The sequence below is a fragment of the Mixophyes fleayi genome, chromosome 4 (assembly GCF_038048845.1).
Source record: "Mixophyes fleayi isolate aMixFle1 chromosome 4, aMixFle1.hap1, whole genome shotgun sequence".
NCBI classification, from domain to species: Eukaryota; Metazoa; Chordata; class Amphibia; order Anura; family Limnodynastidae; genus Mixophyes; species Mixophyes fleayi.
In genome coordinates this window covers 95879160-95900970 of record NC_134405.1, presented here as the reverse complement: position 1 = coordinate 95900970, position 21811 = coordinate 95879160, and the positions used below count along the sequence as shown (strand labels likewise).

The 21811-nt window shown below is 44.8% G+C and overlaps 1 protein-coding gene across 3 annotated transcripts in view; it reads left to right on the top strand.

Annotated features, from left to right (window-relative positions):
* Window positions 1-21811, top strand: part of FANCI (FA complementation group I) — a 61103-nt gene that overhangs the window by 10756 nt on the left and 28536 nt on the right. For all 3 annotated transcript variants that reach the window (XM_075207772.1, XM_075207773.1, XM_075207774.1), the window contains 11 exons: window positions 203-288; window positions 1877-2000; window positions 2781-2873; window positions 3211-3347; window positions 4509-4689; window positions 4835-4922; window positions 11977-12107; window positions 19350-19420; window positions 20034-20148; window positions 20224-20346; window positions 20437-20505. In XM_075207772.1, the coding sequence (XP_075063873.1) occupies window positions 203-288; window positions 1877-2000; window positions 2781-2873; window positions 3211-3347; window positions 4509-4689; window positions 4835-4922; window positions 11977-12107; window positions 19350-19420; window positions 20034-20148; window positions 20224-20346; window positions 20437-20505 (1218 nt within the window). The remainder of the gene's footprint in view (window positions 1-202; window positions 289-1876; window positions 2001-2780; window positions 2874-3210; window positions 3348-4508; window positions 4690-4834; window positions 4923-11976; window positions 12108-19349; window positions 19421-20033; window positions 20149-20223; window positions 20347-20436; window positions 20506-21811) is intronic.

Genomic DNA, 21811 nt, shown 5'->3' with positions numbered 1-21811 from the left:
TTTTTAATTGTTTCCTCTAAACGGATAAGTTAAAATGTAAATTCCATGATGGTTTCCTTAGGTAAAAATAAAACATAATGCTTAGCACTGTTGGTTTCAGATGAGGTGTAGCTAAGTTAACTTACTCAGCTTTTGTTGGAAGGGCAATTACTGAGTTTGTATGTTCTTCATGTAATGCTATCTTTATTGTTTGTCAATGCAGGGGAGCAAAAAGACCATCCTGGAAGGCATTATCAATGTTTTTAATGATTTGGATCAGAAGTTGATGAGAGAGGCACAGAATGAAGAGTAAGTATTTTATAACCATGCATCAAAATAATTTGACATAGGCATAGCATCTAATGGCACACCATCAAGGCTTTTAACAGGAATATTGAAACCTCCCAAAAAGTAGTATCTGGAAGAATATGTTATGTAACATATATAGGCACTGCCAGGCTGTTGGTTGCAGGTAGGTGTTTTTTTTTTTTGTCCCACTTTGTTTTGGGATGCGAAGAAAACTTTGAGAGAAGTTATCTGTAATTAGTTGGTTAGAAGTTAGTGACATAATGAGCATGTTCCTTGTCCTTGTCTTACTTAGAAAAGATGAGCTTGCACTGAGTTCCCATGTGCCCAGTTGCTTATTCTGGCCAGATCTTTCCACTTCAGCAGCTGGCACCAGAGTGATCAGACTGTTATTGCAGAGCCTACTTTCACTACTTTAGTTTCCCATTGGTTCCTGCAGTCTGTCACTCACTGCAATAACTCCCCTACAGCTTGTTGCATTGTTATAAAAAGAAATGTTCTCACAGCAAATTACTTACATTATGGGATTTATTCAAGTACAGTCTTTGTGCTTCAATAAACCATATTGTCGTGGTGCCATTAATGACTACCGAGTGAGATGATGAAACTATATTGTCTGTCAGAGAGGTTGGGAGGAGGACTGTCAGCTATCCTGACTGCTGTAGCGGTTGCTCAGAACCACGCTGATCAGTCCTAGAGAACTAGGGAATGCAGGAAATTACATTCTTCAGACAGTGTAGTAGGATGGGACTGAAGTTGTTTTGTACTCCCTGCATGTTGAATAGAAAAAGTTGCATTCAATTAACCACCAGAGAATTAGAACATAGCCAAGATAAATGTAGTGTTTGAGGGTTACAGACCATTTTTAGGAAACAATAAAAACCCAGCCAATATAAGTGCTGCTTTTGCTCCCCTTCATCTGTCTCCCCTGTTTCACACTGTGACCTTCATGCTGCTTTTGCTCCCCTTCACCTGTCTCCCCTGTATCACACTGTGCCCTCCATGCTGCTTTTGCTCCCCTTCATCTGTCTCCCCTGTTTCACACTGTGCCCTCCATGCTGCTTTTGCTCCCCTTCATCTGTCTCCCCTGTTTCACACTGTGCCCTCCATGCTGCTTTTGCTCCCCTTCATTTGTCTCCCCTGTATCACACTGTGCCCTCCATGCTGCTTTTGCTCCCCTTCATCTGTCTCCCCTGTTTCACACTGTGACCTTCATGCTGCTTTTGCTCCCCTTCATCTGTCTCCCCTGTTTCACACTGTGCCCTCCATGCTGCTTTTGCTCCCCTTCACCTGTCTCCCCTGTTTCACACTGTACCCTCCATGCTGCTTTTGCTCCCCTTGATCTGTCTCCCCTGTTTCACACTGTGCCCTCCATGCTGCTTTTGCTCCCCTTCATCTGTCTCCCCTGTATCACACTGTGCCCTCCATGCTGCTTTTGCTCCCCTTCATCTGTCTCCCCTGTATCACACTGTGCCCTCCATGCTGCTTTTGCTCCCCTGTACCTATCTCCCCAAATTTCTGTACGATTTAGGACTTTGGGTTGATGTCCATGTATTCTGGGTTGAGATAGTTTTTCTGCTTTTATTTATAGCTCGTTAGACTTGGTCAATTCAACAATCCCTAAAGATCAACTTCGCCAAGTTGAGGGTACCATCATATTACATATTGTCTTTGCTATTAAGTTTGACCAGGATTTGGGTCGAGAACTTGTGAAGGTATGTTGAAAATATTTTTTTTGACAAGTTATAATTGATACACACACACACACACACACATCACTATACTTAGATATTATATACATTAATGCACTTAATAAATATTGAGCTCATATATTTGTGTTAATAATTTGGAAACAAGTGAAGTGCACATATATTTAAAATATCTATTTAATCTATTTATTTCATCTATCTAAGCTAACTACCTACCTATCTAGTTCCTGAAAAGGATGCACACAGTATCCAATGCTTTTAAGCACAGTACAAATGGTCTATAGAAGATATATAAAAACCGTCTTCCCAACAGCTCCCAAAAAAAAGCAAACCTAGCACTGTCGATTTAGCAGAAAAAAAATTGTTTTATGTTACATTAGAAGAACAGGTTGCTGTACATATATTTATGTTTGTGTAATCTTTGATATGTGACAACACATATTACCTAATAGAGTGGGAAATAAGTAAGACACACAGCGAAAAAGACATAGAAAATGAGCATTAATTATCTTTGGCCATTATTACACTAGGGGGGTATATTTACTAAACTGCGGGTTTGAAAAAGTGGAGATGTTGCCTATAGCAACCAATCAGATCCTAGCTGTCATTTTGTAGACTGCACTAAATAAATGAAAGCTAGAATCTGATTGGTTGCTATAGGCAACATCTCCACTTTTTCAAACCCGCAGTTTAGTAAATCTAGCCCTTGGTCTCTGTTATGAAATAAAGTGCTTCTTTTTAAATAGTAATAACATCTATTTTACATCGATTCATATTTTATTACAGGCTGGCCAGCAGGGGGACTCAAGCAGATTTTTATGTCCTTTCAGTGTTGCTCTCTTATTGTCCGTGTCAAGGATACATAGGTTTGAAAAACAGGTAAAAGCTTTGTCAAATCATAATCTTTTATGCCTATATATCTCCAGTACTAATGAAATACAGTATAACCGTGTCGCTTGTTTCTTAAAAATGAAGTTTTCTTTCTTGGCCCTGAGCATTCCTAACCTCCTTCACGCTTGTATGGTAGCGCCAACATCCCTCTGATCTTATCTCTGATCTCAAACTGGCTAATTTGTATTTGGAAGCTAACTACATACCTTGCATTGTCCAATTTTTCCAGTGGCTGAGCACCAGAGTTATATGTCACCCCTAGTTTTTGGTGGCTATATTTGTCTGCCTATATTTGTGCTTTATTCTTGTGTCTTTCATTGCACAGGTATTTGATTTCTTAAAAAGTACTATAGTGAAAGGCTTTAAAGATTTCCAGTGTCAGCAAGGATCAAAATTTCTCAGTGATTTAGTCCCACAGCCAACGTGTGTATCTTCCATGCTCCTGGAAATTGTGAAAAATAGGTAAGAAGTGAACAATGGATGCTACGATACTCTATGTACGTAAAGTCACCTGCAAAAAGTACAATAAACCATTTCTTGAAACAGTCTTATGTCCATACAGACAACTATGGAGTCTTTCCTGCCTCCCAGTGATGAAGGAACAATCTATAGCAATGTTCCCAAACTCCAGCCACAAGAACCCCAAACAGGGGATATACTGATGATTTCATTCTGTGGGAACGATTCTAGATATCCTCATAACATTGCTTATTTTTGGTACTTGAGGGCTGTAGTTGGAGAACATTGATGCATAGAATAGAAGTTTGAAGATGACTCCTAGCTGTAGACATCCCTGCTACAGAAAGTAGTCCTTCACAATGCAATAACATACAGCTTGATTATTATCCATGTTTTAGGAATCATGTTTACCCAAGTCATCCATTCATTTATTTCTAAAATGTGATCAAATTATGTTATGTACATTTAGATGTATTTACAAGCAATGCTTTCAAAATTATGTTATTCAGTTCCTTAAAATGTATGTTTATTCTTAGTAATATTATTTATGTTTATATGTCAATGACCATGTATAGTGCACTCATCTTTCAGTATATTTTGTGACTAAAATTAGTGGTATATTCTCTTCTTATGAATCTATTGGGGCATATTCAATTAGTGATGAACATCGTGGCTTTTTTTACGTTAATACGTTACGGCAACATTGCGGATTTCCCTTTGCAACCTAATGGGGGTAACGCGAAGCGCCTCCGCTACGGGCGTGGGGGTAACGCGGAGCGCCTCCGCTACGGGCGTGGGGGTAACGCGGAGCGCCTCCACTACGGGCGTGGGGGTAACGCGGAGCGCCTCCACTACGGGCGTGGGGGTAACGCGGAGCACCTCCGCTACGGGCACGGGGGTAGCGCGGAGTGCCTCCGCTACGGGCGCGGGGGTAACGCGGAGTGCCTCCGCTACGGGCGTGAAGGCACTCCGCACATAACTGAATATGGTGATAGTTTTTTAACTCTCCCTTCTACTTTGGAAACGGCAATCACATATCGTACAGTATAATGCTTGGACTGTATTGTAGATTTGCACTAGGAGGCACAGTTCTATGGATGATACTTCATTATACATTGTTTAATAAAAAAATAAACTATTGATAAAGTTCTGTGTCTTTCTCAGTGTATTTGGTTGGGATCACGTCACCCAGGGGCTAGTTGAACTCGGCCTGCTCTTCATGGATTCATATGGCCCTAAAGTAGCTCCATGGGCAAAAACGTCAGAGGCAGCTGCAGGACTTGTAAAATTACCAAGTCAACAAGCCAGTCAGCTTGGATCAAAAATCCTATTAGAGACCTTCAAGGTGAAGTATTTTTAATTGTTTTCGCACATTTTTTTTCCTTAAAAATAACAAAACAGAAAATTGTTTTGTAACCAAATTATCTGAATTGAACATCAATGGGAAAACTTTTAGTGGTTGTGTTCCATATTTTTTGTTTACTTATTAGGTCCAGGAGCCAATAAGAAGTGTGATTTTGGAGCAAGTTTTGAATCGAGTTATTACAAAGGCCACTTCTCCCACAGTTCATTTCATAGGTAATGCAAGAAATCTGTAGAGATGGTTCCATTACTGACAAGCCTACATATATACACTGCACAGAACCTCCACGTTTATTGCTTATAATCTTCAGTAAATTATATTATTCCTTATAGTATGTGTGCACAAATATATATTGTACTGATCATATCTCATATTTTATACAGGTATTATTCCCAGGAGTTTATATATATTTTAACCTTACTAGTATTCTGTAATTATATTAATGTTTCATATGTTATATAATATTAAAAATAAATAAAGGTCCATAATTTGAATTTTTATTTTATTATTAGCCATCCAGCATAGATTATTGGAAGAAAGCATCAATTAATAGATCAATACTTGCTCTTCTATTATGAATTTGTAAGAATCATGGCTGCATGCTCACCTACTGCCTCTGGACAGAACATAGTACATGATAAAAGGGCCCAAACATATACACACCTTACATTGTCGTTTATGTTCTGAATTCCGATACCATGATGTCATCATCATCTATTTATATAGCGCCACTAATTCTGCAGCGCTTTACAGAGAACACACTCACACCAGTCCCTGCCCCATTGGAGCTTACACTCTAAATTCCCTAACATACACACAGACACACACACACAAACTAGGGTCAATTTAATAGCAGCAATTAACCTACCAGTATTTGTTTGGAGTGTGGGAGGAAACTGGAGCACCCGGAAGAAACCCACGCAAACACGGGGAAAACATACAAACTCCTCACAGATAAGGCCATGACCGAGAATCGAACTTATGACTCCAGTGCTGTGCGGTATCGTTTTTACGATTACCACCAGAACGACACCGAGAAGTCCTCCAAGTAAAAGACGAATCTGAAAAAAAACGATGTAAAGAAAAGCAGACTTGCCTGTATATCGAAGTTGCAGATGTCCGATTGGCGCAGGATGCTGACCGCAAATGATTCCGATTACTGAGGTGTCCGTCAAGAGATTTTAACATCAGTGTGACATCTTTTCCTTTTGATTAAAGCGGCAATATCAAATCCCGCAGGTTAAGTGTTGAAACACTTAACCAAACATTGCCGCTTTAAATTAAGAAGATTTGTCTTTTATTTGGAGGACTTCTCAGTTTCGGAATATTACGCACCGAGAACGCGTCCCCCACCCCTGCTGTGAGGCAGAAGTGTTGTCCTGTACAGTTTTATACTGTTCTTTACATTATACCACATATTGGAATGTTATGTGCTGATTATTTACAATAGATACATATTTGGAGGAGTGAATAGTGCATTTTGTCTCTGAGGAGTATTCTCCTAATATCAGTGAAGATGAATTCTAATCATTTTAAACTTTTAATATACAAGTGATGTTATAATATATGTGTGAACTCCTGGAAATAATATCTGTATAAATGGTGTCATGGAGTTCTGATGCCATCACTTTAGTGTTTATTAGGAAAATGTGTATATTATAAGAAATAATGAACGCCCTACTGTAAAGAATTACGGCTATTAGAAGTCACTGTGGCCTTTTCTCTCACATCCCTTGGGGGACACCGGGACCTTGGGGGGGGGGGGGGGGGGGTTTGGGTAGAGCAGGCAAATGCTGTGCAGCCAGTTTTCCTTTTTTTATTATTTTAATGACAGCGGCGGCTCGCTGAGCCGCGTAGTCGGCTGTCAGTCAGACTCCTGGCTGCATATTTATTCATTCTCCTCTCCCGCGGCTGTGGCCGGCGAGGAGAGTGTGAGGCAGCGATGGGGGAGGTCTGTGGAGCGCACAGCACGGACGGCTGTGCGCTGGCTGCGGGGGGGGGGGGGGAGGGAGCCCAGGTGCCGTGTAGGTCCTCCTTGCTGCCTGCTCCCCTTTGCCAATTATCTATCCCTCCATTGGAGCCAGACACAGTCGGTGGTGGCTGGTGTCTGTCCTCCAGGTACAGAGAGCATGCTGTCTGCACATACTGCGTCCGGAGGGTTGGCAGCAGGTAAGTAAACTCTCTCTCAGCATAGTGCTGTGAGGGAGATATTAGAAATCGCAGTTGGTTCCCTGAGCTGGCTGTTTTTTTCCTAAAATCAGTCTGTTTAATTGGTGTGCATTTTACTGTACTGTTTTGTCCCATCTTTAAACATGTCTGAGAGGGAAAAATCTACACGTGGCAGGGCTGGTGCTACTATGTTAAGTTTCACCTGTGCTGTATGTCATGTTAAGTTACCGTCTGGGCAGTCAGGAACACAGGCTCTGTGTGTGTCCTGTTGGCCCACGGAGACTACTCCTGGTGAAACAGTGGCTGTCTGTTCAAACACGGGGGAGCCTGCTTGGGCTCGGTCTCTATTTAATACAGTGGAACTGCTTGCTCAGAAGGTACAGTCTCAGGCTGCTCAATCTTCTGATTCTGCTTCCTTAGTTCAAGCTTTGCCTGTTGCTGCTCCAGTGCAGTCTGGAGAACCAGCCTGGGTGCAGGGTCTTGCATCCTCAGTACAGGGTCTGGTAGCGGTCTCTTCCTCCTTGGAGAGGATGATGTAGTCGGTCACTCCGCCTTCCTCAAGTAAACTGAGGCGGGTGGCCGCCTCTTTTCCGGAACATGATTCTGATTGTGGTTCCCAGGAAGAGGTTGAGTTACTGCTGGGTTCTGACATAGATGCTGCTTCGTTGGTGGAGGTTCCAGCAGATCGTCAGAGTCTGGAAGAGTTAATTCAGGCGGTGCGTCAGGTACTTGAGATTCCTGAGGACCAAGTGCCTGAAGTTTCTGCATCCTCTCTTTTTGAAAGACGCAAAAAGAAGGAGGTGGTTTTTCCGGCCTCTCCCGAATTGGAGCAGTTGCTGTTGAAATCTTGGTCTTCTCCAGACAGAAAGTTTCAGGTGACTAAGCGACTGCAGTCATGTTATCCATTTCCCCCTGAGGTTCTCGCTAAATGGGAGACGCTTCCTCAGGTGGATGCAGCTGTGGCGAGGTTGGCAAAGGTAACTACTATTCCTCTGCCTTACCAGGTCACTCTTAAGGATGGTGCAGACCGGACGGTTGAGATCGTTCTTAAGTCCATTTTTTTGGCAGCGGGTGCTTCTTTGAGGCCTGCTTTAGCATTAGCTTGGGTTAACAAAGCTGTTGATCGCTGGTCGGAACAATTGTCTGAGGGTTTGTTGGCTGGCAGGCCATCCTCTGAATTGATTCTTTTAGTGGAACAGATTCAGAGGGCTATGGATTATTTAGGTGAAGCTGCCATGGAAGCAGGGACGATGGCAGCGCGCATTTCTGCTTCGGCAGTGGCAGCGCGTCAGACTCTCTGGTTAAAGTCCTGGGAGGCGGACGTAGAGTCCAAAAAGGCTCTGGAGTCCATTCCCTTTTCAGGAGGTGTTCTGTTTGGTCCTCAGCTGGATTCCTTTATCAGTCAGGCATCAGGAAGTAAGAGCACTTTCCTCCCGGTTAGTGTTTCCAAGCAGAGGATGTCTAGATTTCGGGCCTTTCGTTCCTCAGGTAGGTCTAGAGGACAGTATTCCTCAGGACAATCCTCCAGAGGTCAGACATCCAACCCTAGAGGTGCTTTGCAGCGGGGACGTCAGGCCTGGTCGGCACGTCGTCCAGCTGCTAGGCCAGCAGACAAACAGTCTGCATGACGGGGATTTTGCTCCTCCATTGTCGTCAGTGGTGGGAGCCCATCTTCTGCGGTTCAGGGATCGGTGGTGTCGTTCCACCACCGATGTCTGGATTCGGGGAGTGGTGAGTCAGGGTTACAGGATTGATCTGCTCGGTCTCCCTCCCAGACGGTTTTTCACCACGGGGCTTCTATTGTGTCCAAGGAAACGGTTGGCTTTAACAGAGGCGATTCAATCCCTTCTGTCGGCCGGAGTGGTTATTCCAGTTCCTCATTCTCAAAAAGGTTTGGGGTTTTATTCCATTCTTTTTCTTGTGACAAAACCCGACGGCTCCTTCAGACCGATTCTCAATCTAAAGGCTTTGAACACTCAGATAAGAGTGCCCAGCTTCAAGATGGAATCTTTACGCTCGGTAATTCTCGGCATGGAACAGGGAGAATTTATGGTGGCCCTAGACATCAAGGATGCATATCTCCATGTGCCCATTTGGAGGGGTCATCAGTCCCTGCTGAGGTTTGCGGTTCAGTCAGAGCACTTCCAGTTTCAGGCTCTTCCATTCGGTCTCGCAACGGCTCCACGAATCTTTACCAAGATCATGGCGGTGATGGCTGCTTTGCTAAGAGCCAAGGGGATTACAATCATCCCCTACCTGGACGATCTGCTTCTAAAGGCAGACTCTTCGCAGAAGCTTCTGTTACACATTCAGATAGCAATCCAAACCCTGGAGTTGCACGGTTGGATTATCAACTTCAAGAAATCCAAATTGATCCCATCACAGCAGATGGTATTTCTGGGTCTTCTATTCGATACCCGTCAGAGACGGGTATTTTTTCCTCAGGACAAGGTTTTAGCCTTACAGGGGATGGTGAAATCCCTGTTGATGGCAAGGAGACCCTCCATTCATTTTGCGATGAGGCTTCTGGGCAAGATGGTATCGTCATTCGAGGCGATCCAGTTTGCTCAGTTTCATGCACGGCAGTTTCAGTTGGAACTTCTGTCGCAATAGAACAAATCTCATCGAAATCTGGTGAGTCAGGTGTTTCGCCTATCTCCACAGACGGGCCAGTCGCTGATCTGGTGGTTACACAGGCAGAATCTCTCCAGGGGTCGCTTGTTCTCCATTTGGGATTGGATTCTAATTACAACAGACGCCAGCCTTCGGGGTTGGGGGGCTGTATGTCTTCAGGCTCAGTTTCAGGGGCATTGGACTCAGAAGAGTCCAAGCTTCCAATAAATGTCTTTGAACTGCGCGCAGTGTTTCACGCTCTAAAAGGTGCGCAACATTTGCTGCAGGGAAAGCCAGTAAAGATCCAATCAGACATTGTCACAACAGTGGCATATCTAAATCATCAGGGAGGTACCAGGAGTCCTCTGGCCATGAGGGAGACTCACAGGATATTTTTGTGGGCAGAAGCTCATGTTTCGGCCATCATGGCCGTGTTCATTCCCGGAATAGAAAATTGGGAGGCAGACTTTCTAAGTCGGTAGACTCTACACCCAGGGGGAATGGTCTCTCCATCCGGAGGTGTTTCAACAGTTGGTGATGAAATGGGGTCAACCGGATGTCGACATGATGGCATGTCGGTTGAATCACAAAGTTCTCCACTACTGTTCCCGTGCAAGAGATCCCGGGTCAGTCGCGGTAGACGCTATGTCGGTTCCTTGGAAGTACCGCTTAGTGTACCTTTTTCCTCCGATAGCCATGCTTCCTCGAGTACTGCAAAAGGTGAAGAGAGAGGGTGTTCCAGTGCTTCTGGTAGCGCCGGATTGGCCGCGCAGAGCTTGGTACACCGACGTGCTCTTCATGGCAGGAGGTCGGTCGTGGCGGTTGCCAATTCGCCCAGATTTTCTAACTCAGGGTCCCTTTTGTCATCAGGGTTTGCATCGTCTGACTTTAACGGCGTGGCTGTTGAAGCCAGGATCTTAAGAGCTAAGGGTTTTTCGAGACGGGTGGTTCAGACCATGCTTCGTGCTCGAAAGCTGGCTTCAGCCAAAATATATCATCGGGTTTGGAGGACATATATTGGTTGGTGCGAAAAGAAGGGGTATCCTACATCTTCTTTTCGTCTGGCCAGGTTACTGAGGTTCCTGCAGGACGGCTTGGATGTAGGTTTGCGTCTTAGTTCTCTTAAGGGTCAGGTGTCAGCTCTTTCAATTTTCTGTCAGAGAAAACTTGCTGTCATACCTGATGTGCAGACTTTCATTCAGGGTGTTCATGTTCAGCCTCCTTATATTCCTCCGGTTTCACCATGGGATTTGAATTTGGTGTTGAGGGCTTTACAGCATCCTCCATTTGAGCCTTTGAATTCAGTAGATTTCAAATTTCTTACTTTGAAGACGGTTTTTCTTTTAGCCATTTCAACGGCACGCAGAGTTTCAGAGCTTGTGGCTTTGTCTTGTAAGTCTCCTCTGCTCGTTTTTCATGAGAATAGGGCAGTTCTTCGAAGTAAGCCATCCTTCCTTCCAAAGGTTATTTCTAAGTTTCATCTGAATCAGGATATTGTCATCCCGGCTCTAACTGATTCCTCGTCTTCTGATCAAGATGACTCTATTCGTTATCTTGATGTGGTTCGTGCCTTGAGAATTTATGTTAAAAGATCGCAGAAGTTTTGTAAAACTGAGGATCTTTTTATTCTTTACGATGCTCACAAAAGAGGCTGGCCAGCTTCTAAGGTGACCATTGCTAGGTGGATTGCGGCTGTTATCCGCCAGGCTTACAACGGGGCTGGGGAGCCTGTCCCTGCTAATCTGCGGGCGCATTCTACAAGGTCTGTAAGTGCTTCCTGGACGGCACGCCATGGTGCCTCCAGTGAACAGTTGTGTAAAGCGGCCACGTGGTCTTCTGTACACACTTTCACAAATTTTTACAGATTTAATGTGTTTGCCTCTAGGGATGCAAGTTTCGGGAGAAAGGTGCTTCGGGCCGTTTCTTCTGAGCGTTCCCTCCCGTGATACAGCTTTGGGATGTCCCCAAGGTCCCGGTGTCCCCCAAGGGATGTGAGAGAAAATTTGATTTTTATACTTACGTAAAATCCATTTCTCTTAATCCGTTGGGGGACACCGGGCGCCCACCCTTAACGCTCTGGTTTTTCCTTCTGTTTGACATGTTGTTTGATTGTTAAGAGAATGTTATGTGTTAAGTTTATTCTCTTTTCTTTGGTTCTCTCTTTCTGCGGGCTTGGTTAAACATAGACTGGCCTCTAGCGGGAGGTGGGGTATAGATGGGGTGGAGCCAGAGTTTTAGTTAACTAAAAGTTAAAGTGCCAGCATTTGCCTGCTCTACCCTATACCCCCCCACCAAGGTCCCGGTGTCCCCCAACGGATTAAGAGAAACGGATTTTACGTAAGTATAAAAATCCCATTTTATGTGTTCATGGAACTCCATGGTGACTATAATATCCAGAAAAATGTACAGTAGGGCATACATTATCCCACATAATACAAGATGTACCTGATGTGAATAAAAAATAAATAAAAATAAATTATCTTTCAGATCTTCTCTCGGATATTGTTTTCTCTACACCACTCATTCTCCAGAATTCAGCCTCTAAACTGACTGCAGCATTTGACCATTTGTTCCACTTGCCATTCTCCACCGTGCAGGGCCTACTTAAAGCTCTACAGGTAATTGAAAACTAATCTCCCCTGACTGTTTCATGCATTGTTATAAAATTGATGGTAATGGGTATAGGTATAACCAACATTCTATAGAAATGGCTGATATTGATCGGCTAGCCCACCTAGTCTGCCTATTTCCCCTACTGAATGTTTGTCGGGGTGGCCTGTGTTGATCCAAAGCATCTATTTCTCATTTACTTTTCTTCCAGAATCAACTGTTGTTGCTTTGGTTAAATACTTAATATTTCCCCTAAGGACCTTGTGGCAGGGACATGGGCTTTCCCTCAGTAAATAGAAGTTATCTCCCTTCTTTTATCATTTCTCTTTTATCACTTTGCTTCTGTCTTGTGTGTTTTTTGTTTTTGTTTTCCTCCTATACAAGGGAGAGTCTGTCCATGATAGCAAGCACCTCATATTATAAAGATGGGGCTGAACACAGTGTTGAGAGTTTATATTTCTGTGCTACATGAGGGCACCATGTTCTGTGCATGTGTGCACACATGGACTGCAGTGGGCTGGCTCTGTGTGTGCGTGTATACATGAACTGCAGTGGGCTGGCTCTTTTCTCTATCCTCCTGTGGGGGACACCAGGGACATTGGGGTATGGGGTAGGGACAGGGTGAACTAGCATTTTAACTCTGTTAACTAGCCCCAGCTCCTCCCTCTCTGTACCCCACTTCCTGTTATCTCAGTTTAGTTTAAGTGGCTGGCGAAACGGGCTGTGTTTGGGTTGTGCTGCAGCCATATTCTGTTTGCGGCTGTCAATCATCGGTGCTTGTGCAATGGTAGCGCACAGCACGGATGGCTGTGAGCTGCTTGGAGAGGGGGATCAGAGTTGCTGTGGTGCTCTCCCCCTGCTGCTGGCCCCTCTCTCCCAACGTTACTTTCATCCTCCTAGAAGGTGGACACAGTTGCAACAGGCTGTGCCCGTCCTCCATAGCAGTAGCTGCAGTAAAGCAGCCGCTACCCCATTGAGTTCAGAAAGGATGGCAGCATGTAATTGTAATCCTCTCCTAGCACAGTGCTGGGAGAGGCTCTGGGTAGAAACTGCAGTGTGCCCCCTAGGTAGCTGCCTCTTACTAAGCACAGCCATTTGTTTACATTTTTAAAAGGAAACTATGCTTTGGGGGCTGGGTCAGGCAGGGGTCGCTGTGAGACGTGTGAGCCCCTGCTAGGTATTGGATTGGTGGAGGGGGCTGTCCTGCTGGACGCCTGCCAATCGAGTGCTGGGCCCTGGGAGGAGGCGTTTCTTCACTCATATGCACTTCATCCTTGGTGGTCTCTCACTACTTGTGTGCAGACACCAGAATAGGCAGCCATTTTGCAGCTCCAGCTTCTCAGTTTTTCTTTCCCTCGTCCTGTAAGGTAACGGATTCGGGGGTGGTTTTTTCTCAGGGTTTTGTCCCTTAGACTGGTGGGGCAACTTGGTTGTATTGCAGGCTCACTTTCTGTACTTTGATTATGTGCTGCTGTCTTATTCACTGTGTTTTTTCACTGTGTTTAATTTGACTGTATTTATTCTGTGTGTTTTGTCCCTTCTGTTAACATGTCAGATAGGGGGAAATCCTAGCGGGGTAAGGCAGGGGTAATGTCTATTACTATTATTATCTTTTATTTGTAAGGCGCCACAAAGGGTCTGCAGCGCCGCACATAGAGCTTGGCATAAGAGTACAGGGTGACAATACATGGCATACAAGGAAGTACAAAACAAAGTATAGTAGGCAAAGTGTAATAACTATAGACAAGGAGCAATATGTATAAATAAGTAACAATTTACAAAGGGAGAGGTGAGGAGTGAGTAGAGTTATGCGCCTGTGCCCAGTAGAGTGGGCAACACTTACAGGATCAGGGCAGAGATGGAAAAGAGTAGGCACAGGAGAAGAGGAAAGATGGGGGTAGGAGTCAAGTGACAAAATGGAGAGAAGAGGCAGAAGGCTAAGGGCAAAGGAAAACGAGAGGAGGAGGACACGAGGAAAGAGGGCCCTGCTCAAGGTAGCTTACAGTCTAAAGGTGAGGGAGAGACTGATAGGAAACAAAGAGTGGCAAGAGAGGCTGAGGGACGAACACACTGAAGGGAGAGGCGCAGGGAGTAAGAAAGAAGGGTGAGGTATAGAAAGGTTAGTTAGAGTGAGAGAGAAGAGGGATTGAGGAGGACAGTGTTGGGCAGAGGAAGGGTAGGCTAACCTGAACAGGTTAGTTGTAAGGGAGTGTTTGAAGTCTGATAGGCATTGTGAAAGCCTGATAGAACAGGGGAGATTGTTCCAGAGAAGGGGGGTAGCACGGGAGAAGTCTTAAATGAGGGAATGAGAGGTGGTGATCAGATGGGAGGTGAGGCGGTGGTCGTTGGATGACCGCAGTGGGTGAGAAGGAGTATGAATGGAGATGAGGGTGAAGAGATATGGAGCAGTGGAATTAGAGAGGGCTTTAAAGGTGAGGATGAGGAGTTTAAGAGGATTCTGAAGCGGAAGGGGTAGCCAGTAAATGGCTTGTTGAAGTTCACCTGTGCTGCCTGTAATGCTAAGTTGCCATCCAGATAGACCGACGTGGGCGGCTTGTGCGCAGTCTGCAAGCCTGGAGATTGCATGCCTTGCACGCCAGTGAGTTCTGGGTCCGACTCAGTGAAGCTCGCCTGGGTTTAGTTAGTGACCAATACTGTGGCTAAACTTGCCCAGTTGGAACGGGCTCAGTCTGTGTGCGGTTCTTCTCCTACTCCCTCTGTCTCTGTTGCAAGTGTGGTGGAGTCTGTTCTGGGTTCGCTTTGCCAGGATCTGGTTGGACCTGTGGCGGTGGATCCTTAAGAACCGGCTTGGGTGGAGGAGGGCGAATTGGCTGTTGATTCTGACGGTGACACTTCTGTTGTGGAGGAACTTCATCCTGACCATCAGAGTGTGGAGGATTTGAAACCGACGGGCGGTGCACCAGGTACTGGAGATTCTTGAGGCAGCAGTCCCTGAGACTGCGGAGCCCTCCTTTTTACGCGGTGGAAATAAAAGGTCTCTGTCTTTTCCCGCGTCTTCCCGATTGGAAGATTTGCTGGGTGATCCTTGGTCTTCACCGGTTCATAAGTTCCAGGTGTCCTTTCGGCTACAGTCATGTTATCCTTTTCCCCCTGAGGTTCTTGCAAAATCGGACTCTCCAGTTACACGGCTGGTCAAAGTTACTACCATCCCTCTACCCGACGCAGCCACTCTTAAGGATGGCATAGACCGTAAGGTTGAGGGCATCCTTAAGTCCATTTTTGTGGCGGCAAGGGGCCTTCTTGCGGCCCTCTTTGGCGTCAGCGTGAGTTTACAAAGCTATAGAATGCTGGTCTGAACAGCTGTCGGAGGGTTTGGTGGCCGGGAGCCAATCTTCTGAATTGCTTCCCTTGGTGGAACAAATGAAAGAGCAGTCCTTGACGCGGGACTGATAGAGGCATGGATATTCGCCTCTGCGGTGTCTGCGCGTCAGACTATCTGGCTCAAGTCCTGGGAGACTGATGTCGAGTTTAAAAAAGTTACTGAAACGATTCCCTTTTCTGGGGGTGTTTGGTTTGGTCCTCAGCTTGATACTATTAGCAGTCAAGTAACAGGTGCTAAAAGTACTTTTCTCCCTATCAATGCTCCCAAGCCAAAGATGTCTATGTTTCGTTCCTTTTGTTCTTCCGTGAGGGATAGGGGTCAGTCCTCTGCGGGTCAGACGGCCGTCCCCAGCAGTGGTCTGCAGCGTGGACATGAGGCCGGGTCGGCTTGGCGTCCAACTACAAAGTCAGCTGACAAACAGTCGTTGTGACGGGCATTCTGCTCCTCTACGGTCAGCTGTGGTGGGAGCCCTTCTTTTATTCAGAGATCAGTGGTTCTAGTCTACCACAGGTGCCTGGGTACAGGGGGTTATGGACCAGGGGTACATGATCTATCTTTTCGGTCATCCATCAAGGCGGTTATTTACCACAGCGCTTTCTGCATGTCCACGAAAGCGACTGGCTCTGCGAGAGGCCATCCGCACCCTGCTTTCTTCCAGAGTAGTTATTTCGGTTCTGGAGTCCCAAAAAGGTTTGGGATTCTATTCCAAAACCCGGTCTTTCAGACCGATTCTGAGTCTGAAATCTTTAAACACCCAATTCAGGGTGCCCAGATTCAAGATGGAGTCTTTGCATTCGGTGATTCACAGCATGGGACAGGGGGAGTTTATGGTGGCTGTAGACATCAAAGATGCCTATCTGCATGTTCCTATCTGGGAGGGTCATCAGTCCCTCCTCAAGTTTATGGTTCAGTCAGAGCACTACCAATTTCAGGGTCTCCCTTTTGGTCTGGCTACAGCTCCGTGGGTCTTCACTAAGATCATGGCGGTCATGGCTGCGCTGTTGCGGTCCAAGGGGATTACGATAATTTCTTACCTGGACGATCTGAAGGCAGAGTCTCTGGCGGTACTCCTGTCTCATATCCAGGTGGTAACCTAGACTATGCAATTCTACGGTTGGATTCGTAACTTCAAAAAGTCCAAGTTGACCCCAACCCAACGGATAATCTTTTTGAGACTGTTATTCGACACCCAACAACAGCGGGTGTTCTTACCTCTGGACAAGATTTTGGCCTTGCAGAAGATGGTAAGATATATCTGTTGCTGCTAAACAGACTTCTGCATTTCAGCATGAGAATTCTGGGCAAGATGGTATCAACTTTTGAGACAGCCCAGTTTGCTCAGCTTCGTGCACGGGAGTTCCAGTTGGAACTTCTGTTGAAATGGAACAGATACCATCTGAATCTGTCTGGCCAGGTATTCTGTCTTCCTCCCTGTGTGCATCAGATGCTCCTGTGGTGGCTGAAGAAACAAAATCTCTGCAGGGATTGTTCGTTCTTGATCTGGGATTGCACCTTGATCACAGCAGATGCTAGCCTTTGGGGTTGGGTTGCCGTCTGTTTTAAAGTCTCTGGACTCTGATGGAATCCAAACTTCCGATCGATGTGTTGGAACTGCTGGTGGTGCTCCATGCTCTGATCAACGTGCATCATTTGCTGCAGGGAAGGTGAGTTGAAGGTTCATTCCGACAATGTGGCATGCTTCATTCACCAGGGCGGCACTAAGATTCCATTGGCAATGCGATATATCCACATGGATACAGGATTGTTTGGTGGGCAGAAGTCCACGTTCAGGCAGTCGTGACCATCTTTATTCCAAGTTTGGGAACATACTGGTAGGTTAATTGGCTGCTATCAAAATTGACCCTAGTGTCTCCCTCTCTGCCTGTCTCTGTCTGTGTGTGTGTGTGTGTGTGTGTGTGTGTGTGTCTATATTAGGGAATTTAGACTATAAGCTCCAATGTGGCAGGGACTGATGTGAATGAGTTTTCTGTACAGCGCTGCGGAATTAGTGGCGCTATATAAATAAATGATGATTATGCTTCTGAGAGTGTTGAAGAAGATAGAGAGAGGGTGTTCCAGTCCTTCTAGTGGCGCTGGATTGGTCTCGGTGGGCCTGGTTCACCGACATTATCTCCATGGCAGGGGGGCTGGTCATGGCGCTTGCCACTACGCTCAGACCTCTTAACTCAACGACTGTTCGGTCATCTCGGTTTGTCACGTCTGGCTTTAACGGCATGGCTGTTGAAGCCATGATCCTTCAAGTTAAGGGTTTGTCTGAGTGCGTGGTACAAACCATGCTTTAGGCTCGGAAACTGGGTTTAGCCAAAATATATTATCGGGTTTGGAGAACATATATTGCATGTTGTGAAAAGAAGGGGGTTTCCTACCTCTTCTTTTCGGCTGTCCAGTTTGCTTATGTTCTTGCAGGACGGGCTGGTCGCTGGTTTACTCCTTACTTCTCTTAAAGGTCAGGTGTGGACACTTTTTGTCATTCAATGAAGACTTGCTTTATGCCTGATGTGCAAACATCCATATGGTCCTCTGGTGACACCTTGGAATTTAAATTGGTGTTGAATGCTTTGCAGCATCCGCCTTTTGAACCCTTGGCTTCGGTTGATCTCAGATTTATAACCTGGAAGACTTGTCTTCCTTTTGGCCATCTTCGCCATCTTTATGGCAAGAAGAGTTTCAGAGCTTGCAGCCTTATCTAGCAAGTCTCCTATTCTTGATTTTCTTCTTGTTTTTCATGAGGATAGGGCAGTATATGTGCAAGACTGAGGATCTACTGGTCCTTTATGATGCACACAGGAGAGGCTGACCAGCTTCTAAGGTGACTATTGGTCGCTGGATTATGGCTGTAATCCGTCAGGCTTTTGGTGGGGCTGGGCAGCCAGTTCCAGAAAATCTTCGGGATCACTCCACGAGGTCAGTAAGTGCTTCCTGGGCGGTACAGCATGGTGCCTCGACTGAGCAGCTGTGTCGGGGCGACCACGTGGTCTTCTGTGCACATGTTCACTTGATTTTGCAGGTTTAATATCTTTGCATCCGGGGATGCAAGTTTTGGAAGAAAGCTGCTTTGTGCCGTTTCTTCTGAGTGTCCCCACCTGTGATGTAGCTTTGGGATGTCCCCAGTGTCGCTAGTGTCCCCCAAAGGAGGATAGAGAAAATAGTAATATTTTACTTGCGTAGAATCTGTTACTCTTAGTCCATTGAGGGACATTGGCGCTCTGGTTTCTCCTGTTGAATGACGTGTTGTCTTGTTGTTGAAGAGAACGTTGTTTTCTCTTTTCCTGTTTTTTCTCTATTGTCTCTTCTTCTGTGGGGCTTGGTTAAACATAAACTGAGATAATAGGTAGTGGGGTATAGACAGGGAGGAGCTAGTTAACAGAGCGTTTTAAAATGCCCGTTCGCCCTTTCTCTACTCTATATCCCAATGCCCCTGGTGTCTACCAATGGACTAAAAGAAACGGATTATAAGTACAAAAATCCTATTTTCATGAAGACGTAGAAACTGCACGCCACATGAGCAGACTTTGAGATACACTTTACTGAATACAGTTACAAACATCCCGACTAACTAAAACATACAAACAATTTGTATGGTGGAAACTATAATACATTTAATATCAAAATGGGCACTTCTGAGAGCCAATAATGGATTTTAAAATGGTACTAGCATATATAGATAGAATACTTATATAGTAATCTTAATATATACATAGTTCTTTTCATTACACAACAAAGACGAGCAGTTTAAAAGGAGTGGCAGGGAAGTTATTATGGTAAAAAAAAAATGTATCTGCTTAATTGTGTGATGTCTTTTTTCAATCAAGTTTAAAAGGTAAAATATTTGTGTGTAACATTCAGTGTACACTTCACTGACTAAGGTACTGTCCTGTCTTTACAGCCACTCTTTAAAATTAATATATCTGTGCGGGATTCTGTCATCCTTGTACTAAGAAAGGCAATGTTTTCAAGGTAAGGTTTGATATTTTTTTTCTTCTTTAAGCCTTTTCAGATGTATTCATAATTGGCCTTTTGTATGTAAACTATGGGGCAAATATTTATGACCAAAATTTAAAGAACTAATCTAAAATATAATGTATTAACCTTTTAAAAGAGAACTTCACTCATTAAATAAAATGATAAGAGATGATTTGTAAATAATAATTTTGCGGTTTGCTTATTATTTTAACTTAACTGGTGGTCTGAAACGTGATATAGTCATCAATAATCAAAACTTTTGTAAAGTACTTCTATTACTCAGCTGTGATTACTGCTTATAATAATCCTTGGCAAAACAGCTGATCATTATTGCTCCAAAAAGTCCTGACTGTACAACCGTTAACCCTAAGTACTGTGGAGAATTGGATGAAATGCATTATTACAGCCATGGATTAGCAGGAAACAAATGAGCAATGATTTTCAAATTACCTTGCTGTCAATTGGGGAATGTGTTGCTGATCTCTAATGTGTGTACTGTCTACGTCTTCTTCATATGCCAATTCCATGAATTTTATTTTGAGGTGGAATTTTACCTTTGTAATAGCTTAAGACAATTGTATCAATCATGTTCTTGTATTTTGTGTAGTCAAATAGATGCCCGGAAGTCTGCTGTCGCTGGTTTCTTGCTCCTGTTGAAGAATTTTAAGGTGCTGGGGAGCTTGTCCTCCTCTCAGTGTAGTCAAGCTATTGGTGCAAGCCAGGTAATTGTTACTTTATGTACATATTGCCATCTCTTCCTTCCTTTTCTATATCACATGCTAGTCTATTACTTACAGGTGCTGGTGGATGTCCATACCCGTTATAATGCTGCTGCAAATGAGGCCTTTTGTCTGGAAATACTAGGATGCCTGAGAAGATGCTTGAACCAGCAGGAAGATATTCGACGTATACTTTATGAGGTAACAGATACTCTCCAGTTAAAAAAAGCTGGTTATTATTTAAGATCATGTTACAGGGAGAGATTGTCACTATTTCTCACTTATTTTTAGGGTTTTTACGATGTCCTACGGCGCAACTCACAACTGGCCAGTCCCATCATGCAGACACTTGTGTCTCAGGTACGACTTAGATAGAGCTATTGCCCCCCTTTTTTTATTTTATTTTAATTGTTCACTCTTCACCAGTGTATCTCAACTCCAGTTCTCAAGTAGCCACAACAGCTCATGTTTTGTGCATTTCTGTCTGAGAAAACGGATGGGAAAATTATTTACTTAGACGTATAGATTTACTCATCTGTATACGATTAAAGAAATCCTTGAACGGGTGTTTTGAGGTACTTGAGCACCACTTTTGGGAAACATTGCTCTACACTTTCAGTGACAGGTTCAGCTCTCTTGTAGTGTGGCAGGGTGATTTCTATTGCAGGAGTCTCTCATTCTCAACTCTGTCTCTATTCACAGCCGCCAGTCAGGTGGAAGGGTTTAGACAGGCGGCGTTCCTTTGCAGCATTGCTGGTCCTCCCATACCTGTCACCTCAGTGTCCTGGACAGGGTGGGCAGAACGGCAGCTTCCCCTCCCACAGCAACCTGGGTGACTCCCAGCTTGGGTGTGTGTATGCTTTTATTGCGTTAAGTCCCATTTTGGAAAAACACCTCTTTAGTGTTGTTCTAAGATGGTGGCTGCTAGAAATGGCAGGCACAATGTTGAGATGCTGCTTTCTGTAGCACAAATCTGCAGGAGACTCTCACTGGAAGAGTCCAGAAACATTCAAGTCCCGCACCTGTGATGTGGCTGACCAATATTATGAGTGCTGTTATAACAGCAGCTCCTACATGGTCAACATGACTGCAGTTTACAGGTTATTGTGCTTGTCTCCCAGTGCCCTGACCTCCAGATTGATTTTAGCTTGTTACTGCAACCTGGATATACACCTCTCATTGGTCTTGTCTTCCCAGAGGACATAGCGGTACCTGGGCAATGAGGAATGTCTCCTGCTACCCCATTGACTGCAAGGAATTGGGTTTTTTTCTTCTACCCTGCTTTCTAGCTAGCCTTACTAGTATCCAGTGGGTCTTTTAGTGACTTTAGTGGTAAGCAGGATAGCCTGGAGGAAAGTGGAGTGTGGACATAACCAATTCCCAATAAGAGTAGCGCCCAAAACTTAGGTGATCCACAGATCTGTCTATGCCAGGTACTAGACTACATTATCTGCTGAATAGTCAGACCTGTTTTGCACTTCCTGCTTATACTAGCAGTTCCAGGCTGCACCCCAGGGGCCTCATACCTTTCAGTTAATGCAGAGTAGTCATGGTCCATAACACAGTCTTTGGACAGTCATTCTCGTTTACGTATCCTGGCTGAAGGCACGGATAGACCTGAATAGGCATTTATGTCCTTAAACCACTCTGGGGTAGGTTCCTGATT